At 34.1% G+C, this 21,557-nt stretch overlaps 4 protein-coding genes across 7 annotated transcripts; 1 reads left to right on the top strand and 3 right to left on the bottom strand.

Annotated features, from left to right (window-relative positions):
• Positions 1–2,764: 2,764 nt before the first annotated feature.
• LOC110230332 (reticulon-like protein B17) lies at positions 2,765–5,101 on the top strand. Its single transcript, XM_021032902.1, has 8 exons — positions 2,765–3,360; positions 3,443–3,587; positions 3,661–3,735; positions 3,825–3,966; positions 4,061–4,130; positions 4,213–4,278; positions 4,409–4,531; positions 4,614–5,101. Exons 1-8 carry the CDS (start codon positions 2,886–2,888, stop codon positions 4,823–4,825), a joined length of 1,308 nt encoding a protein of 435 aa, XP_020888561.1. The 5' UTR covers positions 2,765–2,885; the 3' UTR covers positions 4,826–5,101.
• A 107-nt stretch (positions 5,102–5,208) lies between these two features.
• On the bottom strand, positions 5,209–6,910 carry LOC110230334 (protein NUCLEAR FUSION DEFECTIVE 6, chloroplastic/mitochondrial). Of its 3 annotated transcripts, XM_021032904.1 has the most exons (4): positions 6,579–6,910; positions 6,190–6,311; positions 5,580–5,635; positions 5,209–5,401 (listed from the first exon to the last, which is right to left on the bottom strand). In XM_021032904.1, exons 1-3 carry the CDS (start codon positions 6,737–6,739, stop codon positions 5,616–5,618), a joined length of 303 nt encoding a protein of 100 aa, XP_020888563.1. In that variant the 5' UTR covers positions 6,740–6,910; the 3' UTR covers positions 5,209–5,401; positions 5,580–5,615. The 3 variants fall into 3 exon arrangements, with proteins under 3 accessions (XP_020888563.1, XP_020888562.1, XP_020888564.1); XM_021032903.1 differs by lacking the exon at positions 5,580–5,635; XM_021032905.1 differs by lacking the exons at positions 5,209–5,401; positions 5,580–5,635 and adding an exon at positions 5,682–5,900 and having other exon boundaries at positions 6,579–6,839.
• Positions 6,911–8,835: 1,925 nt separating this feature from the next.
• Positions 8,836–14,792, bottom strand: LOC9320278 (26S proteasome non-ATPase regulatory subunit 2 homolog A). Its single transcript, XM_021031504.1, has 23 exons — positions 14,451–14,792; positions 14,053–14,153; positions 13,767–13,887; positions 13,612–13,671; positions 13,405–13,515; positions 13,136–13,201; positions 12,914–13,035; positions 12,694–12,808; positions 12,454–12,528; positions 11,844–12,002; positions 11,639–11,746; positions 11,466–11,567; positions 11,234–11,374; positions 11,041–11,145; positions 10,736–10,957; positions 10,531–10,644; positions 10,232–10,447; positions 10,073–10,132; positions 9,870–9,983; positions 9,692–9,777; positions 9,493–9,601; positions 9,213–9,391; positions 8,836–9,113 (listed from the first exon to the last, which is right to left on the bottom strand). The coding sequence occupies exons 1-23, from the start codon at positions 14,565–14,567 to the stop codon at positions 9,041–9,043; spliced, it is 2,676 nt and encodes an 891-aa protein (XP_020887163.1). The 5' UTR covers positions 14,568–14,792; the 3' UTR covers positions 8,836–9,040.
• A 2,286-nt stretch (positions 14,793–17,078) lies between these two features.
• On the bottom strand, positions 17,079–19,557 carry LOC9322358 (transcription activator GLK1). Of its 2 annotated transcripts, none has more exons than XM_021032424.1 (6): positions 18,928–19,557; positions 18,429–18,569; positions 18,018–18,341; positions 17,836–17,877; positions 17,614–17,727; positions 17,079–17,501 (listed from the first exon to the last, which is right to left on the bottom strand). In XM_021032424.1, exons 1-6 carry the CDS (start codon positions 19,381–19,383, stop codon positions 17,346–17,348), a joined length of 1,233 nt encoding a protein of 410 aa, XP_020888083.1. In that variant the 5' UTR covers positions 19,384–19,557; the 3' UTR covers positions 17,079–17,345. The 2 variants fall into 2 exon arrangements, with proteins under 2 accessions (XP_020888083.1, XP_020888082.1); XM_021032423.1 differs by having other exon boundaries at positions 18,922–19,554.
• Positions 19,558–21,557: the final 2,000 nt, after the last annotated feature.

Genomic DNA, 21,557 nt, shown 5'->3' with positions numbered 1-21,557 from the left:
AACCTAGCTAACTAAAAACCTTATAAAATAGACTTGTAAAATCTTATAATATCTTATAAATACCTTGTAAATACGTTGTACAACCCTTTTAAAATACATTGTAAAACCTTATAAATACCTTGTAAAAAACCTTTAAAATACCTTGTAAATTTTTGGCGGGAAAAATTTTCCCGCCAAAAATTTAACGCCAAAAAAATTGCGGAATCACTTTTCCCGCAAAAAAAATTTTTTGGCGGGAAAATTTTTTGGCGGGAAAAAATTTTACGGGAAAATTTTACAAGGTATTTTAAAGGTTTTACAAATTTTTACAAGTGTTTTGGCGGGAAAAATTGGGGGATCACTTTTCCCGCCAAAAAATATTTTGTATTTTGTGGACCTAATTTTGTTATATTTCCTTATATATTTATGATATCTTTTATTAAAAGAAGGGTAATTTAGTCATTTTGTACATAAAAGGGGTATTTTTAAAAATGGACATCCAAAGGGGGCATTTTTGAAAAGGGGTATTGAAAAAGGGGCATTTTTGTGAGTCTCCCTTAATTAATTTTGACAAACCAATTTTTTAAAGTAATTCATTTTTTAAATATATTTATTTTAATGTACATTAATTAAATTATGGTTACTATTCGTTATTTGACAAACTCATTTTGCTATATTACTTATTATAAACCAAACTCATTTTGGCTATAAATAATTTGTTTATTTATAAATTAGATTAACTCCAAAAAAACATTATTACCAAATATATAAATATTATTTATGTCTAAGGAATAATATGTTATTTTAGATTATTAAGAAATTTAAATATTATAAATATTTAAATTTTATAAAACTTTTTAAGTATCTATAATATTTCAATTCTATAAAAAAGTTTATATATTAATAACATTTGAACTCTATAAAAATTATAAATATATATACTATAGAGACAATTTAAAAGCAATTTTTAAATTGACTCGAATTATATGTCTTCTAAATAAAATTATTATTAAAAAGAAAAATAACATGATGTTTAATTTCACGGGACGGGATTATATGGTGTGACGGGTTTGTGTTGATATTAATACGGAACGATATACTACGAGTGAAATCTTAGAATTAACAACCAAAATACAATTATGAAGTTTGGGTCGATATTAAAACTTTTATGAAGTTTCAAATATTATAAATATTTAAACTTTATAAAAATTTATAAGAAGTTTAAACATTGTAAATATTTTAAGATGATAAAACATTTAAAGTATTTATAATATTTAAATTTTATAAAAAGTTTATTATATTAATGATATTTGAACTCTATAAAAATTAAAAATATATATATATATATCATGGGAGCCATTGAAAGCAAACTTTTAAATTGACTCAATTTATATATGTTTTTAAAATTAAAATATTATAAAACAATAACAAAATAATGTTTAACTTCACGGCACATGATTATATGGTAGGACGGGTTTGAATCAATATTAATACGAGGCGGTACTACGAGTGAAATCGTAGAATTAACTATCAAAATACAATAAATGCTAAACAAAACAAACAATATTAACAAAATAAATTCAACTTAAAATTTCAAATTTTAGTTATCAAAAATCGACCCGCGGGTTTAATGCGGGATAATATATATATATATATATATATATATATATATATATATATATATAATAAATACATTTAAATCAAACAAAACAATGGATAATTTTCAAAAAAAATATAGTCCCGCGGTACACCGCGGGTTAAAATCTAGTTATAATACATAACTAAGTAAAATAATCAAGTTTTATAGGATATGATTGGTCGATCGACAAACTTTTTTTTTTTTTTGGTCGACAAACTTTTAGCTTGCTTTGTGTTATTCTTTACACGTTAGAATTATAGTAAATGTTATGAATGTATGAGATATGCATAAATCTGAGATATATTGTCAGTATGTATATATATTTGTTCATTTTTGTATCAGCAGGTTAATTCTTGTCGTTCGTTTAGTAAGTTAGTTTTCACATATGAAACATGCTAAGGGTAGTCCCAAAAATATATAAATTATGCCCGAATGTTTGTGGTCCAGTGGTTGATGAGATCTGGGATTTCCTCTAGGATTCGAACTTTTTTAGAAACAAAAATCACATTCATGTGGGAAGTCTGGTCTTATACTTCAGACCATGGAAGTCCGATAACCGGCAACTCGGTTACTCTCATGCATTAGTCAGAAAACATACTAAATTCGATATAGATAATGTGATGGTCCTTCGAGAAGAAGTCTACTCTGTAACACTTTAGTGTGTTCTTAACGGAGGTGACTGCATGGATTAGCCAATAGGATTTATAAAAATATAATTATTTTTCATAAAAGCTAGATCTTTACTTTATGTTCGGGAAAAAGATCCGAAAAAACCGTCATCTATTAGTCGTATTGATAACTAAAACATATAATATATTAGTATCTATTTAAATATGTAGGGTTAACTTTTAACTGCGGTTAGAGATCAGCTGTTAATTCGTGGGTAAGATTCTACCAACCTTTATAACACGAATATTTTTAAAGACAAAATTTATAATCGAGGTATTTTTATTTCAATTTTAAAAATACATGTATTAAACGTTCAAAATAATAATAGATCGCCGGTTTTTCAATTTTTTTCCCTTTACGTGATATTTCCAGAGTTCTGCCGTTAGATGATTCTTGCATACGCCGTTAAGACAGACTGGAGCGACGTTTGCTACGACCGTCAAGATTCAATTGGAATCTTTAAAAAAAAAAAAAGGAAAAAGAAAAATTCCTCCAACGGCTATATCTGATCAGACACTGTGTCTTCTTCTAAAACGCAACCCTAATAATTCTCTGAGATTCTCAAATCAATTCTCTGAGATTTTCCCTTTTCATAACAATGGAGTCTACGCCTCCTTATCACCGATCCAACACTAAATCAGCTTCGCGTCTCAACAATTCTCTCCATGATTCGAATCCTCCAAATCTCTCTCTTGATTTGGTTCTATCTTCTCCCATGAGCAACGATTCTCCAAACCCATCTTCTCCTGTTCCTCTTCGCGATATCATCCTCTTATCTCCTTCTCCGCTTCGAAAATCGAAGACCCGTTTATCCGATCGACTCGAAATGGCCTCTGAAGATGCGGCGGTGGTTCGTAAACGGGGTAAAGGGAAAGTAGGGCAAAAGGGTCTTTTAGCTTCTCCGAGGAATCCCCGGAGATCGAGGCGAAGATCTGAAGCTGTGGAAGAGAAAGAAGCGAATTTGGTGATCGAAGAAATCGTAAAACCTCCTAGAAAGCGGAAGACGACGAATGGTCGACCTAAGAAAGATAAGCAAAGTTCAGCTCCTCCTTGTTCTTCTTCAGATCTTCCAAGTACTCTTCTTTCTCTAGCTGATTTGCTTTATGTATTTCTCTGCTTGATTCTGAATTTGCTTGTGTGTTGGATTTGTTGAAGATACATGTCAAAGCGATTTGAATCGGATTGGAGAGATTATCAGTGATTTGGTTATGTGGAGAGATGTTGCCAAATCGACTCTCTGGTTTGGTTTTGGATGTTTGTCTTTCCTATCTTCTTGCTTTGCCAAAGGAGTCAACTTTAGGTACCCTCTCTAGCTTGTGTTTCTAGGCTCAATTAGATTTGTCAAAGTCATGACCTTTTTCTTTGTTTTGAAGCTTTTTCTCGGCGGTTTCCAATCTCGGACTTGTGTTACTTTGCGGTTCGTTCTTGTCAAACGCTCTTTGTCAAAGGTACATTACTTTTTTGGTCCTTTTGCAGTTTTGTTTGGCCTTGTCTATTAGCTAATAGGTAGTGTGATCCATCAATGTGTTGTTTTTAGGAAAAATGAAGACGCAAAGAGAGCGTTCCATGTGAGTGAAGATGATGTCTTGCGTTTAGCTAGACGAGTGCTTCCTGCGACCAACTTTTTGATCTCGAAGACTAGTGAGCTTTTTTCAGGAGAACCATCAATGACACTCAAGGTAAAAACTCGACATTTACTTCTCCCTCTCTCTCTATCAACTCAGTTTTGGTGGTTTACTTGCCCTTTAATCTGCTGTTTCTCTTTTCTCACAGGTGACACCATTTCTGCTACTTGGAGCTGAGTTTGGTCATCTCATAACACTGTGGAGGCTATCTGCATTTGGTATTAACATTTGGAACATAAGCTGAAACATTGTTAAGCATGACAGGAACTGAGCTGATATGTGTGTATGTTATTGAAACAGGTTTCTTCCTCAGCTTCACCATCCCAAAGCTGTATTCATGTTACACCCATCAGATTAGCCAAAGAGGTGAAGAAATCGAATTGTAGCAATTCAAATATAGTCAATTGGGTTACAATCAACAGTCAAGTATTTGTAAAAGTCCTTAACTGGTCCAATGTTTAAAACTCTTGACCTGGTTTGAGTTTCATGTGTGCAGTTGAAAGAGTGAAAACAAGAATAGGTGAAGCATGGGGAGTCTGCTCACACAAGAAGATCTTGGCAGGCTCTGTGGTGACAGCGTTTTGGAACTTGACTAGCATAAGAACCCGAATTTTTGCAGGTAATTTACCTAACCAATGGTTGACAGTTTATTTGTTTTGCCTTATATAAAATATAACCTTTAAGTCTTTCATGTTTTGCAGTTTTTATCATCCTGGTGATATTTCGGTATAGGAGACAGAATCTACAGCTAAATCCCGAGGAAGTCGAGCCTCTTGAGAATGAGAAGCAAGAAGAAGAAACACTTCCACAAGAAGAAGAGACAGTTCCAGCGAAAGAAGAACAGACACATCCATCAGAAGAGCGAGCTTTAGTGGTGGTAGTTGCAGAAACTGAAGGATCAAAGAAACTCTAGTGTCTATACTTTGTGTCTAACCACATTGAATAGAGATGCAATTTAAAATATCGAGTTGATGTAACAGAGAGATGGAGGATATCTGTTTTTTTTGTATGAAAAAATTGAAGACAGAGATCGTTTAACAAAGTTCGCATTCAAGTCTTGAAGGTACCTCGTCTTTGGCCGAGACTACAATGTGACATAAAGGAGATCAATGGGACAAGAAGAAGAAACTTAAAACATTCTTTCAAGTTTACGGGTCGTCACCTTAATGAAAACTGCTTCTTTTTTCCCTCTTTACTATGATATCCTTGATTGTAGTATCCAAACACAGATGTTTCCAAGTTTTAAATTAGTAAAAGTGCTTGCTCGAGTAAACAAAATGCAATTTTGAGTTTTTATGTTGATGTAACAAAGATCATATAGATTTGATTTAAAAGATGGAGGACATTTGTCTTTGATATGTAAACTGAAGACAAAGATATGATTTGTGTTTGAGCAGTACAACAATTATTCTTTGCCTAAATACTCTTAAACCTTCTCTCGCAATCGCATTGGGTACGCGTAGACATCATCAAAAGTCCTCTTTGCAAGCTGATAAATTATACCAAACATCAGTTACTCGTCTAACCAATACAACATGTCTTACTTAATAGGCTGAAAACAAACAAAATCTCTCCAAGAAACTCAGAAACAAATAGGCAAAATCAAAGAGGGTTTTCGTTCCTAAGTTTTCTGGGGAAGAAAGGCTTTAAAAGGTAGAGTTTTGTACATAAACTGTAGCTTCACTGTTCCTCTGGTTAACTCATCACACATCATCATTGCAAGCTGGGATTATAAGACCAATCAGTAATAATTCTTTCATTAAAGTCTCTATAAATCAACTCAAATGCTATAACCAACAAGAAAAAGTACATGTTATCTTTTAAGAAGATATGTAGGAACCAGGTTTGAAACACAATGCAGCATCAATCACTGATGTGTATCTAAAGCCTATATTATTGCCTTGGAAACCCATTCTAATTGCTTATAAATGTTATTTGCAGGAAACCCAAATCTTGGCTTCGTTGTCTTCATCTACTCTTCGGTCAGCCTACAAGATTGAAAAACTAGACCAATTGAGCCGCCATCTCTTTTCAACGTTAAGCAGAAAGACAACAACAATTGATCCAGTTTTTCGCCCATAGCAACAAACAAAAGAATTCTTAAATGGTAAATCTAACCTAATTCTCTACCTATGTCTGATACATCAATCTAGAAAGCCGATACAGAAACAGTTCTCAAACACATATCATCGATCAAACAAAGCAAATATCCACTCATTTAGTACATACTTAAGTCATTGTTCAAGCATTACAGAGTTTAAGGATGTGAGAAAGTACCGTCAGAGAGCCAGCCAAAGCTTTGGCCAGAGATAGAAAGCATTGAAGTCATTAGCGCTGAAGCTGTAGCCGTGTGGTATGGTAACAATGACTCCACACAGAAGCTCAGTTCCACAGGATTTCTATCATCAAAATCAAAAAACAAACAAATGAAAATTATTTAAGTAATGACTAATGATAAGAGAGTTTCTGAATAATACACATCAAGATGCAAAATTTCGTCTTTTTACTTCTGAATAATCGATCTGGATACATGATTAACACATAGACAAGTTCCTTTTTTTCACAATTCGATCGAATTTGACCCTTTTCAAGCTTCAAGTAGCACACAACTGTGAAATGAGATCAAATAAGGAAATGGGTATGATAGAGGGGCTAATGAGACTAACCGGAGAGGTGAAAGTAGTGGGCTTCTTCTGGCAGTAGCTCTAAACAGCGGTGGGGCTGATTTCGCTTGAGAGGCGAAGCGGCCAGTGGAAGCAGCGGCGCTACGTGACGAAGCAGCTCGAAGCATCGATCTGGCACCGGAGAGGACGGCGGACGTGGCCATCGGGAGAGGGAATGAAGAGAAAGATCAAAAACTACGGCTGCGAGAAGAAGAGAGAATGGTGAATTCTGATTACGATTTACGGGAAATGATGATAAACCCTATGAAACCGTTAAGGCCTGTTTGGACCAAACCTTAAGTGTTTTTGTTATAAACACTTTTGGGCCAAAGGAAGGCCCTATAACTTAACACTTTTGGGTCAAAGGCCCTATAAATTAGTTTGTTTTGAAAAGTTTAGGAAAAAAGATGTATCCGCAAAGACATGGCCACACATCTTTAATAATGGATCGTAAACTATATGAACTATATGTATCACATGTCCATATATACAAACTATATGTAGTCATGTCGCCAACATCACGAACATTTTTTTCCGGTACACTTTTCGCCGGAATCCGGCATTGACCAGTTTGACCGGCGTTGACCAATATAAATATTAAAAAAAAAAATTAGTTTTTTAATATTTAGAAAATTATGTTATTGAATCATTTATAATATTGTATAATTAAAAAAATATATACAATATTCAATATAAAAATATTTTGTATATATATTCAATGCATTGATTTTTATAATTAGTTAGTTTCAATAATTTTAAAATTAAACTAAAATAAAACAAAAACCAATTAGGTAAAATAATTGTAAATATGAAATTTTCTATACTCTCTAGTCTAAAGTTTTTTTATAATATGTTGTTAATTTTTTTGTATTATTAAAAGAATTTTTTGTAATAATTTTAGATACAAAAATTAACAACATATTATACAAAAAATTTAGACTAGAGAAATTCTCCAAAACTAGCACTAAAACAACTTTTATGGACAATTATAGCACACATTCAATAAACTTCCAAAAATAGCATTAGTTGACTGACTCACTATTAATTTTTTTGTTTCAATAGTATTATCACTAGTTTATTTTTTCTAATAATACCACAATTTTTATATAGAAACTATTCAACCAAAATAAATTCTAAATATTATATTTGGGTTCTCTATTTCTAATTTAGGGTATATATTTTCACCATTTAAAAAACATATTGATTTATGTTAATATTAAATTTGTGTTATTATGTTTGGGTTCATTATTTCTAATGTAGGGTATATATTTCCACCATTTAAAAGAAATTCCTTTATCAGTCGAGTTTGTGTTCACAACCTCTCGAGTGATTCATTTTAATATTAGTTTGTGGTATTATATTTGGGTTCCCTATTTTCAATTTAGGGTATATATTTCTACTTTAAAATGATTTAATTTAATATTAGGTTAGTGTTTTCTCTCATTTTCTATTTAGTTAAAGTTTAGAGTGCTATTTGTGGAATTTTAGAAATGTTGTGCTAATTTTGGAATAAATTCTTTTTTTGGTGCTATTTTTGTCAATTGCCCGAAGAAAATTTCATATTTACAATTATTTTACCTAATTGGTTTTTATTTTATTTTTAGTTTAGTTTTGAAGTATCAAAACTAACTAATTATAAAAATCAATGCATTGAATATATATATACAAAATATTTTTATATTGAATATTGTATATATTTTTTTAATTATATAATATTATAAATGATTCAATAACATAATTTTCTTAATATTAAAAAACTAAATTTTTTTTTTTTTTGAATATTTATGTTGGTCAACGCCGGTCAACGCCGGTCAAACTGGTCAATACCGGATTCCGGCGAAAATTTATCAGAAAAAAATGTTTGTGATGTTGGCAACATGACTACATATAGTTCGTATATGTGGGCATGCGATACATATAGTTCGTATATGTGGCATGCGATACATATAGTTTGTGTAGTTAGAGATACATTTTTAAACTTTGCATGTGTGGCCATGTTTTCGCGGATACTTCGTGTAGCCAAATATCTTTTTTCCAAAAGTTTATGCAAATGGCTAAAATTTTCTTCTCTTTTATGTCATCATCAAGAAAAAAAATATGGATCGTGAAATTTTTTTGAAAAAAGTTGATTCAATATTGATTTTGGGAAGAATCTATAACAAAACTTTGAATGATAGGAAGATTTTACTAATTTTTGGCTTTTGTTTAATGTATTTTAATAGTTTTCGTAAACCCTTATTCAGAAAACTATAATAAAAAGTTTAAAACAAAAAACAGGCTTAAGTTATATAATTAAAGCGTCAAGTCATACAAAGATCCCGAGATAATGAAACAAAGCTTAAACGGAGATAGAAAGAAAAAAAGAAGGCATAAAAACATAGACGAAATAATAAAACTAGTGAGAATTGAGAATGTAGCAGGAAGCAGAAGCTCTCTCCTATGGGTGGTCTCGAGAAAACATCTCTTCACTCCTCTCTGTAGTCTGGATTCTCCTTTAAGATGATGAATCCTTCCAGTATCGGCGACAGAGGAATGTATCTGTTTGACATTTACAATCCGAGTTTTATAATCAGATACCGAGAAGCTTTTCATATGAGAAAACGAAAGAGTACAAGGAAGAAAGGAAGAAGAACATACTTGTCGGTGGCTAGTTCGGCTCTCTCTCCAGCAGCCAGGAGAACAGGTGTGGAGTGTGTCTGGAAACCGGTTATGGTCTTGGGCCGACCCGCTTGTCCAACCACATCAACTGCTTGTCCTACCCGCACTGGCACTGACAATGGCTTCAGGTTTTCGTCCACTGTCAACATCATCCTTGGCTACACATTTTTTAACAAAATTTGATTAAAAATCAAATCATAGCAAGTTCATCAGACCTAAATAACATGAGGGGAGTAAACGGGACAGAAATTGAACTCACTTGCATCGCCAAAACGAGGAAGTACAGCACATAATGGTACTTCCCGAGTATGATTGGTTTCATGTCAAGGCATGCATGCAAAAGTGTCACTATACCAGCAAGTGCGGTTCTGCATAAATAAGGTCCACATGAGAAACCTTTGAACATCCAACTATCAAAAAATATTTGGTTCTAGCGGTAAAAAAAAGAATGAACTTACGGCGATAGCAAGAACCGTTCAGAGTGGAAGGGGCTGAGTGTTAAGAGACCCTTTCCCATGTGCACCAGCCCTTGAGCAATACGCACCTGCATAATGACTTACCCAGTGAGTACAATAATTCCAACAAGAACAACAGTTTATCGCAGGGTACGAAAACAAAAAATGGGGAACACATTACACAGAAGAGAAGATTGGCATCCTTGTAATAATAGCTGGAGAGGTTCCGAAGCATCCCAGCTATCCTTGCGTTATTAGTTCCAGCGCCAATCAGTCCCAATGATATAATTGCTGCCTGTAGGAGTCAAAAGAAAGATCAGCCCCCTCTCAATACTATTCAACTAACTAATACGGGACAGGCTATGAAGTGAAATGATTGCTAACCATGGCAACTTCCGAATCTGTGTCATGGCTAAGTCGGCTCAAGGTGTCCATTACAGTCACCTGGAATTGTGAGAAAAATATTAAAAACCAGCATTACTCTATACAACCACTAACAATTGTAAGCAGGCGAAGTAAAACTACATTTACAAAAGTATTTACCTTTGGATTGGATATACAAAGGAGACCAAGGGCCAAAGGTACAGCACGCCGAATGTTTTGTTCTCCATATTGTAGCATCCGCTCCAAAGAACGAATCTCCATATCAACGCCCAGTTCTTCAGACATAGCAACCATTGCTAACCCAAGCACAGCTGGACCCTGGTGGATGTCACCTTTCTCAAGATGCTCGCCACACTGAGCAAGAAGGTCTTGGACCTGAATATATAAGTAGGAGTCAACAACTAAACAAGAAAGTAATGAACTACGTCACTCAACCACCAGCACAATTGATTAGATACCTTTAGGACATTCCCAGTTCCAGCATAAGCACAAGAAAGAAGTGTCATATCACAATACTTTCTAATCTTCTCATTGAACGTCTTTGAAACTTCAGCTGTAGCCTCTACACTTTCCTGGTAGATATTGGAACAAGTTGATGTTGGTCAAGCCACGCAAATAATGATAAGGTACAAAGAGCAAGATTAAGTACAACAAATTGCCAACCTGTTTGCCCAGGTATAGAAGTCCAAGACCAAGTGGCAAGAATCGAGTGAGGGCATCTCCCAGTTCTGCCTCACTTCGATCCATCAAAGCAAATATAATAGATTGTGCTACTTCTTCGTTACAGGAACCAACATATATCATTCCCAAAGAAAGTGAAGCAAATGCAATCACATCGAGAGGCGCTTTCGCATCATTCAGTATCGGGGACAATTTGCTTCGAATCTGTTGAAACAGTGAGCATGTTAATGTTCCGTGAACACCCGAAACATTCAAGTAATATGGGAAATAATATAACAAGTCTTGACCTGGTCATTTTGGGAACCTGCGTATGAAATTCCCAGACCCATGATAGCACCAATTCTGACAGATGAATCCTCTTTGTCTATATAGTCTCCAAGAAGTGCCAATGCCTGAGAAATAAAGCTGAGTAAGATGGAAGAATGGCTGCAAATATTAGCACAAATGGTTCCAGCAAAATCAAACATGACATTAACTCACAGGATCACAATCGTTCTTAATGCCACAATTTACAATCCCAACTCCCAGCAGTGCTCCAGCAATGATAGGATTATCATTACTATGGAAATATTTGTCGAGTTGAGAAAGTCCTGAGTCCACATCCCACAGTTGAATCATACCCTATGATAGGTAAACAAAAAGATCTGGTTACAATTTCTACTTCCATGATCTAAACACAGCAAATAAATTTATCAAATAAGAAAAAGCATACCAGACTAGCAGCTGCACTAGTCTTGCCATGTTCTTTATTTTTGAAGAGCCAATTTCCAGAAGATCCGGTGGTCGAGTCTGAAGGTACTGTCATTAGTTTGTCCTGCGATAAGCAAATATATTAAGACGACACGTCTTCCACTATATCTATTTTATAACAATCTGCAACCATACCTGACCAAAACCAGCATTTACAAATGCATTGACAAAGGTAGCAGCCAAATTCTGTCTAGCAGAATCCGCGCTTGCACCAGAGCTAGCCCTGCCGTCGAGCAAGTGAGCCTAAAAAGTTCAAAAGGGCAGGTCAAAGACTGAGGAAAACATAATTTGTGACTGAATAAATGAATAGCAGGCCTAAAATCCATTAAAACTGATTTACCTTGTAGATGTCTTCAGGCGTTTTGGCCTCCATGACCTCAATATCCCTTGCAAGAGTCAGATATCCTTCACTTAACTTAGTGTTGTTAACAATATCCTGTAGGGCTTCTCGGTCATCATCATCTGCAACCATCTCATCGTCAAGGTCAAAGGTTATACCCTGCAGGGAGGCGTACGAAGAGAGAAGAAGTATAAGAAAGTACGTCCGTCGGTTATTCTGTCTCTATACGGATGGCAATTTTAAACAGTGATGCAGCAGTTAATCGGTGTCTGCCTTAGAAGAGAACGGGAGTAGGCCAGTGTTGCTAAAGAATGAGGTCTTCCAGAAAATTAAACAAAATTGGACTAAACAAAAGAAAAAACATGATTTAATCAAGAAACAGATTCAAATTCCCTCTAGATCATGCTTGATAACAACTACAAACAGTGTTCTCGTTTTTTTATCTGTTAACTTTATGTAACAGCTGGAAATTAAAATAGAATCGAATAAAAGCACAACCAAATCTTAAAGCATATAGGAGTAAAGATCCAAAATCAAAACATACTTACAGAAAAGAAGGAATGAGATAGAATTATTAAATATAGTAAAGTAGAAATAGTTAAGGACTTACATGACGAGCAATCATGTAGCAGAACTGTTTCTTCTTCAGCAGATCCGTACATGAGGTAAATACTTGTTTAACATACTGCAATACAGAAAATACATCATAGAGTACATTAAACATAAAAAAAATCTACACAAATACACGAAATACTTAAACTAAGGATTGATTTTTCCAGCTGCTTCACACACATAAAAAAAAAAAAAGAATAATATGAAACTACGTTCTATAGAAAGATTAAAGTCCTACCTGCGCGTTATCAAGAAATAATGCAATCTGCAGAGCGTTTGGATATTCTTCAAACTTCATGTAAATCATGTAGGAAATATCTAGAACCAACATGTCATCTGGTCCAGGAAGGTACCTGAAAATTCAAATGTATAAGAGATTTTTGTGAGCAATATAAAGAAAGCTCACAACAAAGAGTGAAGAAAAATAAAATAAATAGGATTGACTATGTTTAAAGTACTTTGCTGCACTTGTGAGATAGTTGCATGTTCTCTTGAAATTTGTTTTGTCTACATGCTCAAGTAAGAGATCAAGATCCTCAACATCCATTAAAAGGTCAACAGCTTCGGTTTCTGCATTATGCTGCAAGGATTAAAATGAAATAGTTTAGACAGAAATGAACCAAGAAATATCTCGATACGGGCCAAAGAAACAAGAAATATAACAATCGTTAAGAATTCACCTTCATATGAAAAGCAACAATTTGTTGCACAAGCTCCATTAAATCGTCAATAGAGGCCTCCTCACTCTGAGATAATGAACAGGTAGATAAATATGACTCAGTAACCTTTTTCATTGAATAAGACACATACAGTCATTCCTTAAAACTCCAACCATCAGAATTCAGAAGGATAAACCCAAACACAACTTCCAATAACCTTAGAATATGTGCAAAAGTCCTAGGATGAGAAACTGAATTGCCAAAGACAAAATGGAAAACTGATTTCTAACCTGACGCTTTGTATACTCTTGAGCAATCTCTCCAGCTAAATTCCTGACATACTCGTGACCCCACGATCCAATGTCACCCTCTGTTCCAATCAACCTAAAACTTAAGCTTTCCTGGAATAATATTGTAAAAGAAAGTGAATAGCAGTTCAAAATATGCCTCAAAAAAGAAAAAAAAAAATGAACTCAATGGAGTTATCAGAAGCATACCCTTTCACCCTCCGCAGACATGGTAAGGGCCAGGACAGACAGGATATCGGACAGATACTTCTGCAAACATAGCAAAAGAAATCTTTAAGCCATACCCAAGAATAGGAACAAAGAAGGTGTTAACGAGGTATGACTTGAAATTTATGATGACATACCTTGAGATCAGAATCGGCCATTGTTTCATGGAACGCTTTGAGAGTTCCATAATGGGGACGGAGAAACTTTAGTGGTTTGGGAACTGAAGTCATGGAGCTTGTTGAAGCTCGGATTTCCTGCCTACAAAACCAAACAAAAAAAACTCCAACAAGGTTAGATTAAAACAAGGAGTAATTAGAAACACAAACAAGTACACTAACAGCAGAAAAGAGAAAAACTTTATAAGTTGTACAAGCTTTAAAGACAGTAATCTGAAAACTCCAAGCTAATCAAGTCAAGACTTACCTCATGCTTTCAAGAGCAGCCTTCTGCAAGTCGGGATTAGGATCCTGAACCCTCTCAACATAGAGCTCAAGGTTTTGCTTTAGTTCCAAGTCCTCTTCAGACTACAATCACAACCCAATGTAAGTCGAGTCAGTAAGAAAGTGACAATATACACACAAAAAAAAAACTCTCCTCCCATCATAAAGTTAACAACTTTATAATCCGGCTAGTGGAATGACGACAAGACACTCACTTTCTAAACCCTAATTCTACAATGATTGAGATTCCAATTGAAAACCTAACTGCAGATCTTACAGATTTGAAATTAAATTCCTTTCTGATGAACCCAGATACTAAACACGAAACCCAATGACGAAAAAGGAATTAGCCAAATCAAAACCGAGAAAGAAGAAACATACCAAGTCCTCATCTTTTTTCTCGTCCTTCTTCTTGGGATCCTTAGACGGAACCTTCAAGGTAGCTTCATCTTGCTTCGCACCGCCTCCGACACTGTTGGGATCCGGCGTTGGAGCCATCTTCGTCAAATTAGCACAAAATCAATCTGAAGAACCCTTTGAAAGAGCTTGGAATTTGAACACTCAGACGAATCGAGAAGCCTATGCTTGTGCTATCGAAAACTCTCTAATTTCAGGAATTAAACAAACAATCTCTTCTGCAACTCTAAAAGCAAAGCACAATATATGAAATCGGAGAAGATAACCCCTCGATCAAGATTTCTACACTATAGAATCAATCAGCCCATTACAACTTTTTTAATGTCAATTTCGTAAGCCCATTAATCTTATTGGGCTCATTTAGTGAGTTCTTCTTACATGGGCCCAAATGTCTAAAATAAAAAATACGAATATTCATCATATTTAATTATGAGAAATTGTTAAAAATACCCCTTTTTCAATACCCCTTTTCAAAAATGCCCCCTTTGAGAGTCCATTTTTAAGTTTGCCATCTTTTAATTTTTAATGACCATTTTACCCTTATTTGAAACAAAACTAGGTCCACAAAATACAAAATATTTTTTGGCGGGAAAAGTGATCCCGCAATTTTCCCGCCAAAACACTTGTAAAAACCTTTAAAAAACCTTGTAAAATTTTCCCGTAAAAACTTTTCCCGCCAAAAAATTTTCCCGCCAAAAAAATTTTTTTGCGGGAAAAGTGATTCCGCAATTTTTTTTGCGAAATTTTTTTGGCGGGAAAAATTTACAAGGTATTTTAAAGGTTTTTTACAAGGTATTTACAAGTGTTTTGTAAGGTTTTACAATGTATTTTAAAAGGTTTTACAAGGTACTTTTAAGGTTTTATAAGGTATTTATAACTTGTAAAACCTTATAAAAAACTTGTAAAACCTTATAACTTGTAAAAACCTTATAAAAAAGCTTGGAAAATCTAATAATATCTTATAAATATCTTGAAAACACGCTGTAAAACCTTTTAAAATACATTGTAAAACCTTCTAAATACCTTGTAAAAAACCTTTAAAACACCTTGTAAATTTTTGGCGGGAAAAATTTTCCCGCCAAAAAAATTGCGGAATTACTTTTCCCGCAAAAAAAAATTTTTGGCGGGAAAATTTTTTGGCGGGAAAAAATTTTACAGGAAAATTTTACAAGGTATTTTAAAGGTTTTACAAATTTTTACAAGTGTTTTGGCGGGAAAAATTGGGGGATCACTTTTCCCGCCAAAAAATATTTTGTATTTTGTGGACCTAATTTTGTTATATTTCCTTATATATTTATAATATCTTTTATTAAAAGAAGGGTAATTTAGTCATTTTGTACATAAAAGGGGTATTTTTAAAAATGGACATCCAAAAGAGGCATTTTTGAAAAAGGGTATTGAAAAAAAGGCATTTTTGTGAGTCTCCCATTAATTATTTATGATGTTTTCATATTTCTGTATGGTTGAACTTCCTAATCCCATTTTGATTTATTCGAGTCTCCTAAAGAACTGTCTCCTAAGAGTTGAAGACGTTTTTCGACATATTTTCATTCTCTTTTCGAATCATTGCAGACAAAAACTGTTCACAACCTAATGAGGTCATAGTTTCGTCTAATTCACTGGATTGGATCTGGTGGTCTTTTTGTAAAATTATTGAAATATCTCATGATCCTTGTATATTCAAAATGACAATGTTTAACCATATATCTCATGGTAATTTAGTAGTTGAAATCTTTCACTCTAGAGACCATGGTTTTATTATTTTCACTTTGATTTTAGTAAAAATTAGCCAATGTAGATATGTAGGAACACACCGATAGGGTTTATCAAAAAAAAAAAAAAAATATATGTAGGCACCAAAAACTAGTATGCATTTCGGTTTGGAATGTCCTGTTTTAAAGAAAAAAATGATTTGTCTTTTTGTCTTAGACCAAAGTCATTTTAAATTTTTGAATTTGAACCGAGTATTTTTTTTTAATGAATGTAAAATTTATTTATCAAAAAAAAACCATTATTACATCAAGTGTGTTAATTAGTTTCAAAATTTGCTAAATCAAGCTTACAATTTGAACCGAGTATTCATTTTGGTTATATTGGGATTTAAGACCATGCATTTTTGGTTTAAATATTTATATAATATAAATACGTACATATACATAAAAAGATATGTGTACATGTGTGAGTGCAAAATGAGATACTAGTAATAGTATCCGCATGTATATGAATTATGAAGAGAGAGAGGGACCATTCAAAATTTGAAGGAGACGAGAGAGAGAGAGTGGTCACAATTGGAGAAAGAAGAGGTCGTTACGTTGGATTTTACGTTGCCTCCATGCACTTCCTTCTCCTCTTATCTCGTGGTCCTCTTCTCTCTCCTCATTATTATATATTTTATGTCATTGTTCTCTCTATCCCAACAATACGTTTTTTAATTTATATGGTAATATTCAGTTATGTTTAGTCATGTATCTCGTGGACATTCTTCGCGACTTTGCGTTGAACTTATATAGTTATATGCGTCCGGAATTACAATTCATGATCATTTGATAATGATAACTACTATATATGTTATATTTATAAAGACTATATAAAAGCAATCAAGTTCTAAATCACCAACGGTTAGAGATGATATAGGTCATTTATTTGCGTTAATAGAGAGTGTATTAGTACCCTACGTTATACATATGAAAAGGCTCCTTATTAGTCACATGGGACGATTAAGTAAAGAGACCCTAAACTCTTAACACTCAACAAGGGTCAAAAAAACAAAAACAACCCTTGGAAAAATAAAGGTACCATAATTGAAAGACATGTCGTCGAATTTTGTTTGGTTCGGTTTGCCTACGGCGCTTGTGCGTTTCAGGCACAAGACGCTGTCGGAGGAACCTTGGAGACACCGTGACGGTGAAGCTCCGTCATAACACCGTCAACAGCCGGTGGCTTCAATCCCAACGGAAGTGGCAGCCATGGCCTCGTTAATACATCTCCTATGGCTGCATCCACGCTCTCTTTTGACTGTTCCATTTAATTTGTAATAAACACAATAAGTAAAAAACAAACATTATTACATAATCAAATGCGAAAAGTCAAACTCGACAACAATCAATCCATTATATTAGATTCTTACCGGATGTAAGTCCACCGGAGGACGAGCACCACCAAAGCCATGATTTGGTTTGTACACTGTGTGATGTGGCGGCAGAGCATGTGGGATTCCCGCAACCAGCGGTCCTCTAAATCTCTATACAATTAGCAGTCAAAAATACAGTTTAAAACACATATATGTAAACATATGAGCCAAAAAAAAGGTATATATACGGAAACAATCTTAGATATGTTGGTTCATTACCGTAGCTACGGTCGGCAGATACGGAGTCGCCCCGTTATGCATCTACATGCAAAAAATGTTGGTTAGGAAGACAAGCATATATATATGATACAAATATTTGGTGTCATTAGCTAACAGGTTTATTCATAATGTTAAAAGACTATGATGTAAAAAAACAAAAAACAAAAAGCTAGAAAGTTTACTGGATGCCAATATGGAGAATCGGAGACCCAAAACGGCGGATTAGGCATGGCGGTAGAAGGTGGAGGTAAGTGTTTTGGCCACACATGCGGCATGATGGACTGATCAACCGTGGGATGTCCCCACACATGCAAGGGTCTAAAATGATGGTGGTGGACAGGTGGCGGTGGTGGAAACCCGAGAGTGGGTGCCGGTGCAAGCCATCCATTTTTATTCCGACCATTAATATTACTTCCGGTGTCTACTCCATAGATATGCCGTTTACGTGTCCAATTAGCGGCTTCGGCCTCACGAGCTAGCAAATGTTTCCGATGAGACCTATATTTCTAGAACACAAAATTAAATAATAACAAACAGTTAATTTGGTTGGTTAGTTATATAGAGAATGAAATTGTAAATAAATAAATGCTTACTTGGAGGTGACTAGCAACGTTGTGACGAGTGAGACAATGGACTCCCATAAGCTCCAGAATTCGAGAAGGAACAGCTTTGTCCACTCCTAACTGTTCCACTGCCTCCACGAATCTCCTGTGTAGCTCTGGTGTCCAATCCACCTTTACACATCCCAACAATAAACCATCTTCATATTTTTTTCAATACTTTATCACATACTACTATATACTAATAATGACAAGAAAATTCACAATTAGCACTGTTTTACATTTTGAAAAGAAATTAATTGTCGGAATTGATTTTCTTATTCATTACTTGTCGGAATCTATTATGCACGTGATGACTCTTTTTACACAATTTTTGTGAACAGACTGAAATATGAAAATTTAGAAGTTTGTATTTTGTTTGCTAAGAAAACTTTAGAAGATTTAGCAAGAAATATAAATTTTAGATGGGTTCATTTAATTGATTATAGCTAGCTAGGGTTTATTTTTATCTATGATTAATAATTACCTTCACCTTTCGCTTCCCTTCGTTGTTACTGATCCGATTGTTCTTGGAAGAAGCTGAAGAGGAATACTTCCTTTTCCGGTCACTATCACCGTCATAAGTCACCGTCTCCGCCGCAGCATCGTCTCTTTTGCTTACAACTTCTTCACCTTTCCCCGAAATACTCTTGTTAGTCTCCCCTTGACTATCAGTCTTATCCGACGTCGTAGTAATCGTTGAAGAAGCGTTCATGTGATCAGAGAAATCCCCGGATAAGATCTCGGGGTCGATCTCCAAGTCAGGAAGCACATCTCCGGCGACACCGAATATATCGTCGAAGTCGATGATGTCAAGAAGATCGCCGTGGTCAGCAAAGTCCGGAAACTCATCCTCCTCCTCCGGGTTGATCGTGAATCCACACGACGTATCAAGAAACTCTGACGCTCCGTCGCAACCATTTCTTGTCGCAGGAGACAGAGCTAACATCGATCAATCTTCACTTGTAGATCCAACTTAATTAATTTCCAAATATAATCGGAGAGAGAGAGAGATTTATGTATGTTGTAGATAGGGTAGAGTTAGAATAGAGAGCTAGACATGTTTGATATCCAAAGTAAGTCTCTTCCTTCTCCCCCAAAGCCAAATATACTATATATAGAGAGAGGAAGAAAGAAATCCATAACAAAAAAATATATATGCCTAGTTCTAAATGGTAAAGAAAAACATAAATTTAATATTGTATATATTTAGGCAAATCTATTTAGCGAAGCTTTTTCGTGGACTTGTTTTAGCATATTTCCGAAGTAACATATTTTCAACAAAATTTAATCTAGAGAAATTGTTAAAAATGGCACTTTTTCAATATCCCTTTTCAAAAATGTCCCATTTGAGAGTCCATTTTTAAGTTTGCCCTCTTTTAATTTTTAATGACCATTTTACCCTTGTTTGAAACAAAATTAAGTCCACAAAATACAAAATATTTTTTGGCGGGAAAAGTAATCCCGCAATTTTCCCGCCAAAACACTTGTAAAAACCTTTAAAATACCTTGTAAAATTTTTCCGCAAAAGTTTTTCCCGCCAAAAAATTTCTTTTGCGGGAAAAGTGATTCCGCAATTTTTTGGCGGAAAAAATTTACAAGGTATTTTAAAGGTTTTACGGAGTATTTACAAGTGTTTTGTAAGGTTTTACAATGTATTTTAAAAGGTTTTACAAGGTATTTATAAGGTTTTATAAGGTATTTATAACTTGTAAAACCTTATAAAAAACTTGTAAAACCTTATAAAATAGCTTGTAAAATCTTATAATATCTTATAAATACCTTATAAATACTTTGTAAAACCTTATAAACACCCTGTAATAAACCTTTAAAATATCTTGTAAATTTTTCCCGCCAAAAATTTAACGCCAAAAAATTTGCGGAATCACTTTTCCCGCAAAAAAATTTTTTTGGCGGGAAATTTTTTTGTCGAGAAAAAATTTTACGGGAAAATTTTACAAGGTATTTTAAAGGTTTTACAAATTTTTACAAGTGTTTTGGCGGGAAAATTGCGGGATCACTTTTCCCGCCAAAAAATATTTTGTATTTTGTAGATCTAATTTTGTTATATTTCCTTATATATTTGTGATATCTTTTATGAAAAGAAGGGTAATTTAGTCATTTTGTACATAAAAATAGCATTTTAAAAAATAGACAGCCAAATGGGATATTTTTGAAAAAGGGTATTGAAAAAGGGGCATTTTTGTGAGTCTCCCTTTAATCTATGTGTCGCGGTCATATTAGCAGCGAGAAAGTCACCCTAACAATATTATCTATTGAATAAAGGATGATTATGTGTATATATTTGTAACATATAGTCACAACTTGAAAGAGACGTACACTTTAGTATTTTTGTTATTTGCATTTAAGTTTGTAATTTTGAAATAGTGCTTGAACAAATATTATGTTTATCTTATACAGTAATATTAAAATAAATAGATCCATATACGTTATAAAAAAACGCAAGAATAATGCATATATGCTATTTTTAAATCGGAAAGTAGTATCAAATATGATTGCACATTAATAATCCCTTTTACTTAGTGGAGCTAATTGGGTTCCCTGTTTTGTTGGTAACACAACAAATTTAAGTGAAGTAGTGGCCATACTGGATCAGAGCCACAACTTTAAAGTTCAATATCTAATTGTCGCATTTGTCTCTTTAACGTTTTCGGTATTTTGGTTTTGGTCTGTCCCAACATTATTGATCAATCGGATATCTTGTTTTTTTTTTTTACTATATTCTTTAAATATATTTGATGCTCAGAAATTACACATTATTGATCATGCCATTTCAACGGTTCTAGGCTCACTATTAAAACAATTAAAAAATATATATATCTGCTGGTCAACTTATATATCCGCCGATGGAGTACTTATATATAGATGGAAGTAAATAATCAATCATCTACCGTGGTACCATACCCCTTATATATTGACGTGAATGAGGCTCGCAAATTAAGCTGTCGAAGATGCTCTTATGAAAAAGGACAGAATTGTCTCATTACGTATAAGTGGACATGCACGACCTTATATGGGTCCTCAAGAGCTACAATAATTGTTGTTGCTCGTTTCCACATCACATTTTTTAAAATCTAATTCATTGTGAACATGAAGGAAAAA

Source organism: Arabidopsis lyrata, assembly GCF_000004255.2.
Source record: "Arabidopsis lyrata subsp. lyrata unplaced genomic scaffold ARALYscaffold_3, whole genome shotgun sequence".
In the NCBI taxonomy this organism is placed as follows: Eukaryota; Viridiplantae; Streptophyta; class Magnoliopsida; order Brassicales; family Brassicaceae; genus Arabidopsis; species Arabidopsis lyrata.
The sequence above is the reverse complement of the archived record's forward strand: the minus strand, read 5'-3'. Positions and strand labels throughout refer to the sequence as shown.

Coding starts and splice junctions, on each gene's coding strand:
- LOC110230334 (XM_021032904.1), bottom strand. CDS start 6,739: ATGGCCACGTCCGCCGTCCTCTCCGGTGCCAGATCGATGCTTCGAGCT. Junction 6,312..6,578: donor CCACTACTTTCACCTCTCCG/GTTAGTCTCATT, acceptor TTTTGATGATAG/AAATCCTGTGGAACTGAGCT. Junction 5,636..6,189: donor CTTTGGCTGGCTCTCTGACG/GTACTTTCTCAC, acceptor TTATAATCCCAG/CTTGCAATGATGATGTGTGA.
- LOC9320278 (XM_021031504.1), bottom strand. CDS start 14,567: ATGGCTCCAACGCCGGATCCCAACAGTGTCGGAGGCGGTGCGAAGCAA. Junction 9,602..9,691: donor GAACGGTTCTTGCTATCGCC/GTAAGTTCATTC, acceptor TTATTTATGCAG/AACCGCACTTGCTGGTATAG. Junction 9,114..9,212: donor GCCGAACTAGCCACCGACAA/GTATGTTCTTCT, acceptor AATGTCAAACAG/ATACATTCCTCTGTCGCCGA.
- LOC9322358 (XM_021032423.1), bottom strand. CDS start 19,383: ATGTTAGCTCTGTCTCCTGCGACAAGAAATGGTTGCGACGGAGCGTCA. Junction 17,878..18,017: donor ATTCTCCATATTGGCATCCA/GTAAACTTTCTA, acceptor TTTTGCATGTAG/ATGCATAACGGGGCGACTCC. Junction 17,728..17,835: donor ATCTGCCGACCGTAGCTACG/GTAATGAACCAA, acceptor CTAATTGTATAG/AGATTTAGAGGACCGCTGGT.
- LOC110230332 (XM_021032902.1), top strand. CDS start 2,886: ATGGAGTCTACGCCTCCTTATCACCGATCCAACACTAAATCAGCTTCG. Junction 4,279..4,408: donor CCATCAGATTAGCCAAAGAG/GTGAAGAAATCG, acceptor TCATGTGTGCAG/TTGAAAGAGTGAAAACAAGA. Junction 4,532..4,613: donor AAGAACCCGAATTTTTGCAG/GTAATTTACCTA, acceptor CATGTTTTGCAG/TTTTTATCATCCTGGTGATA.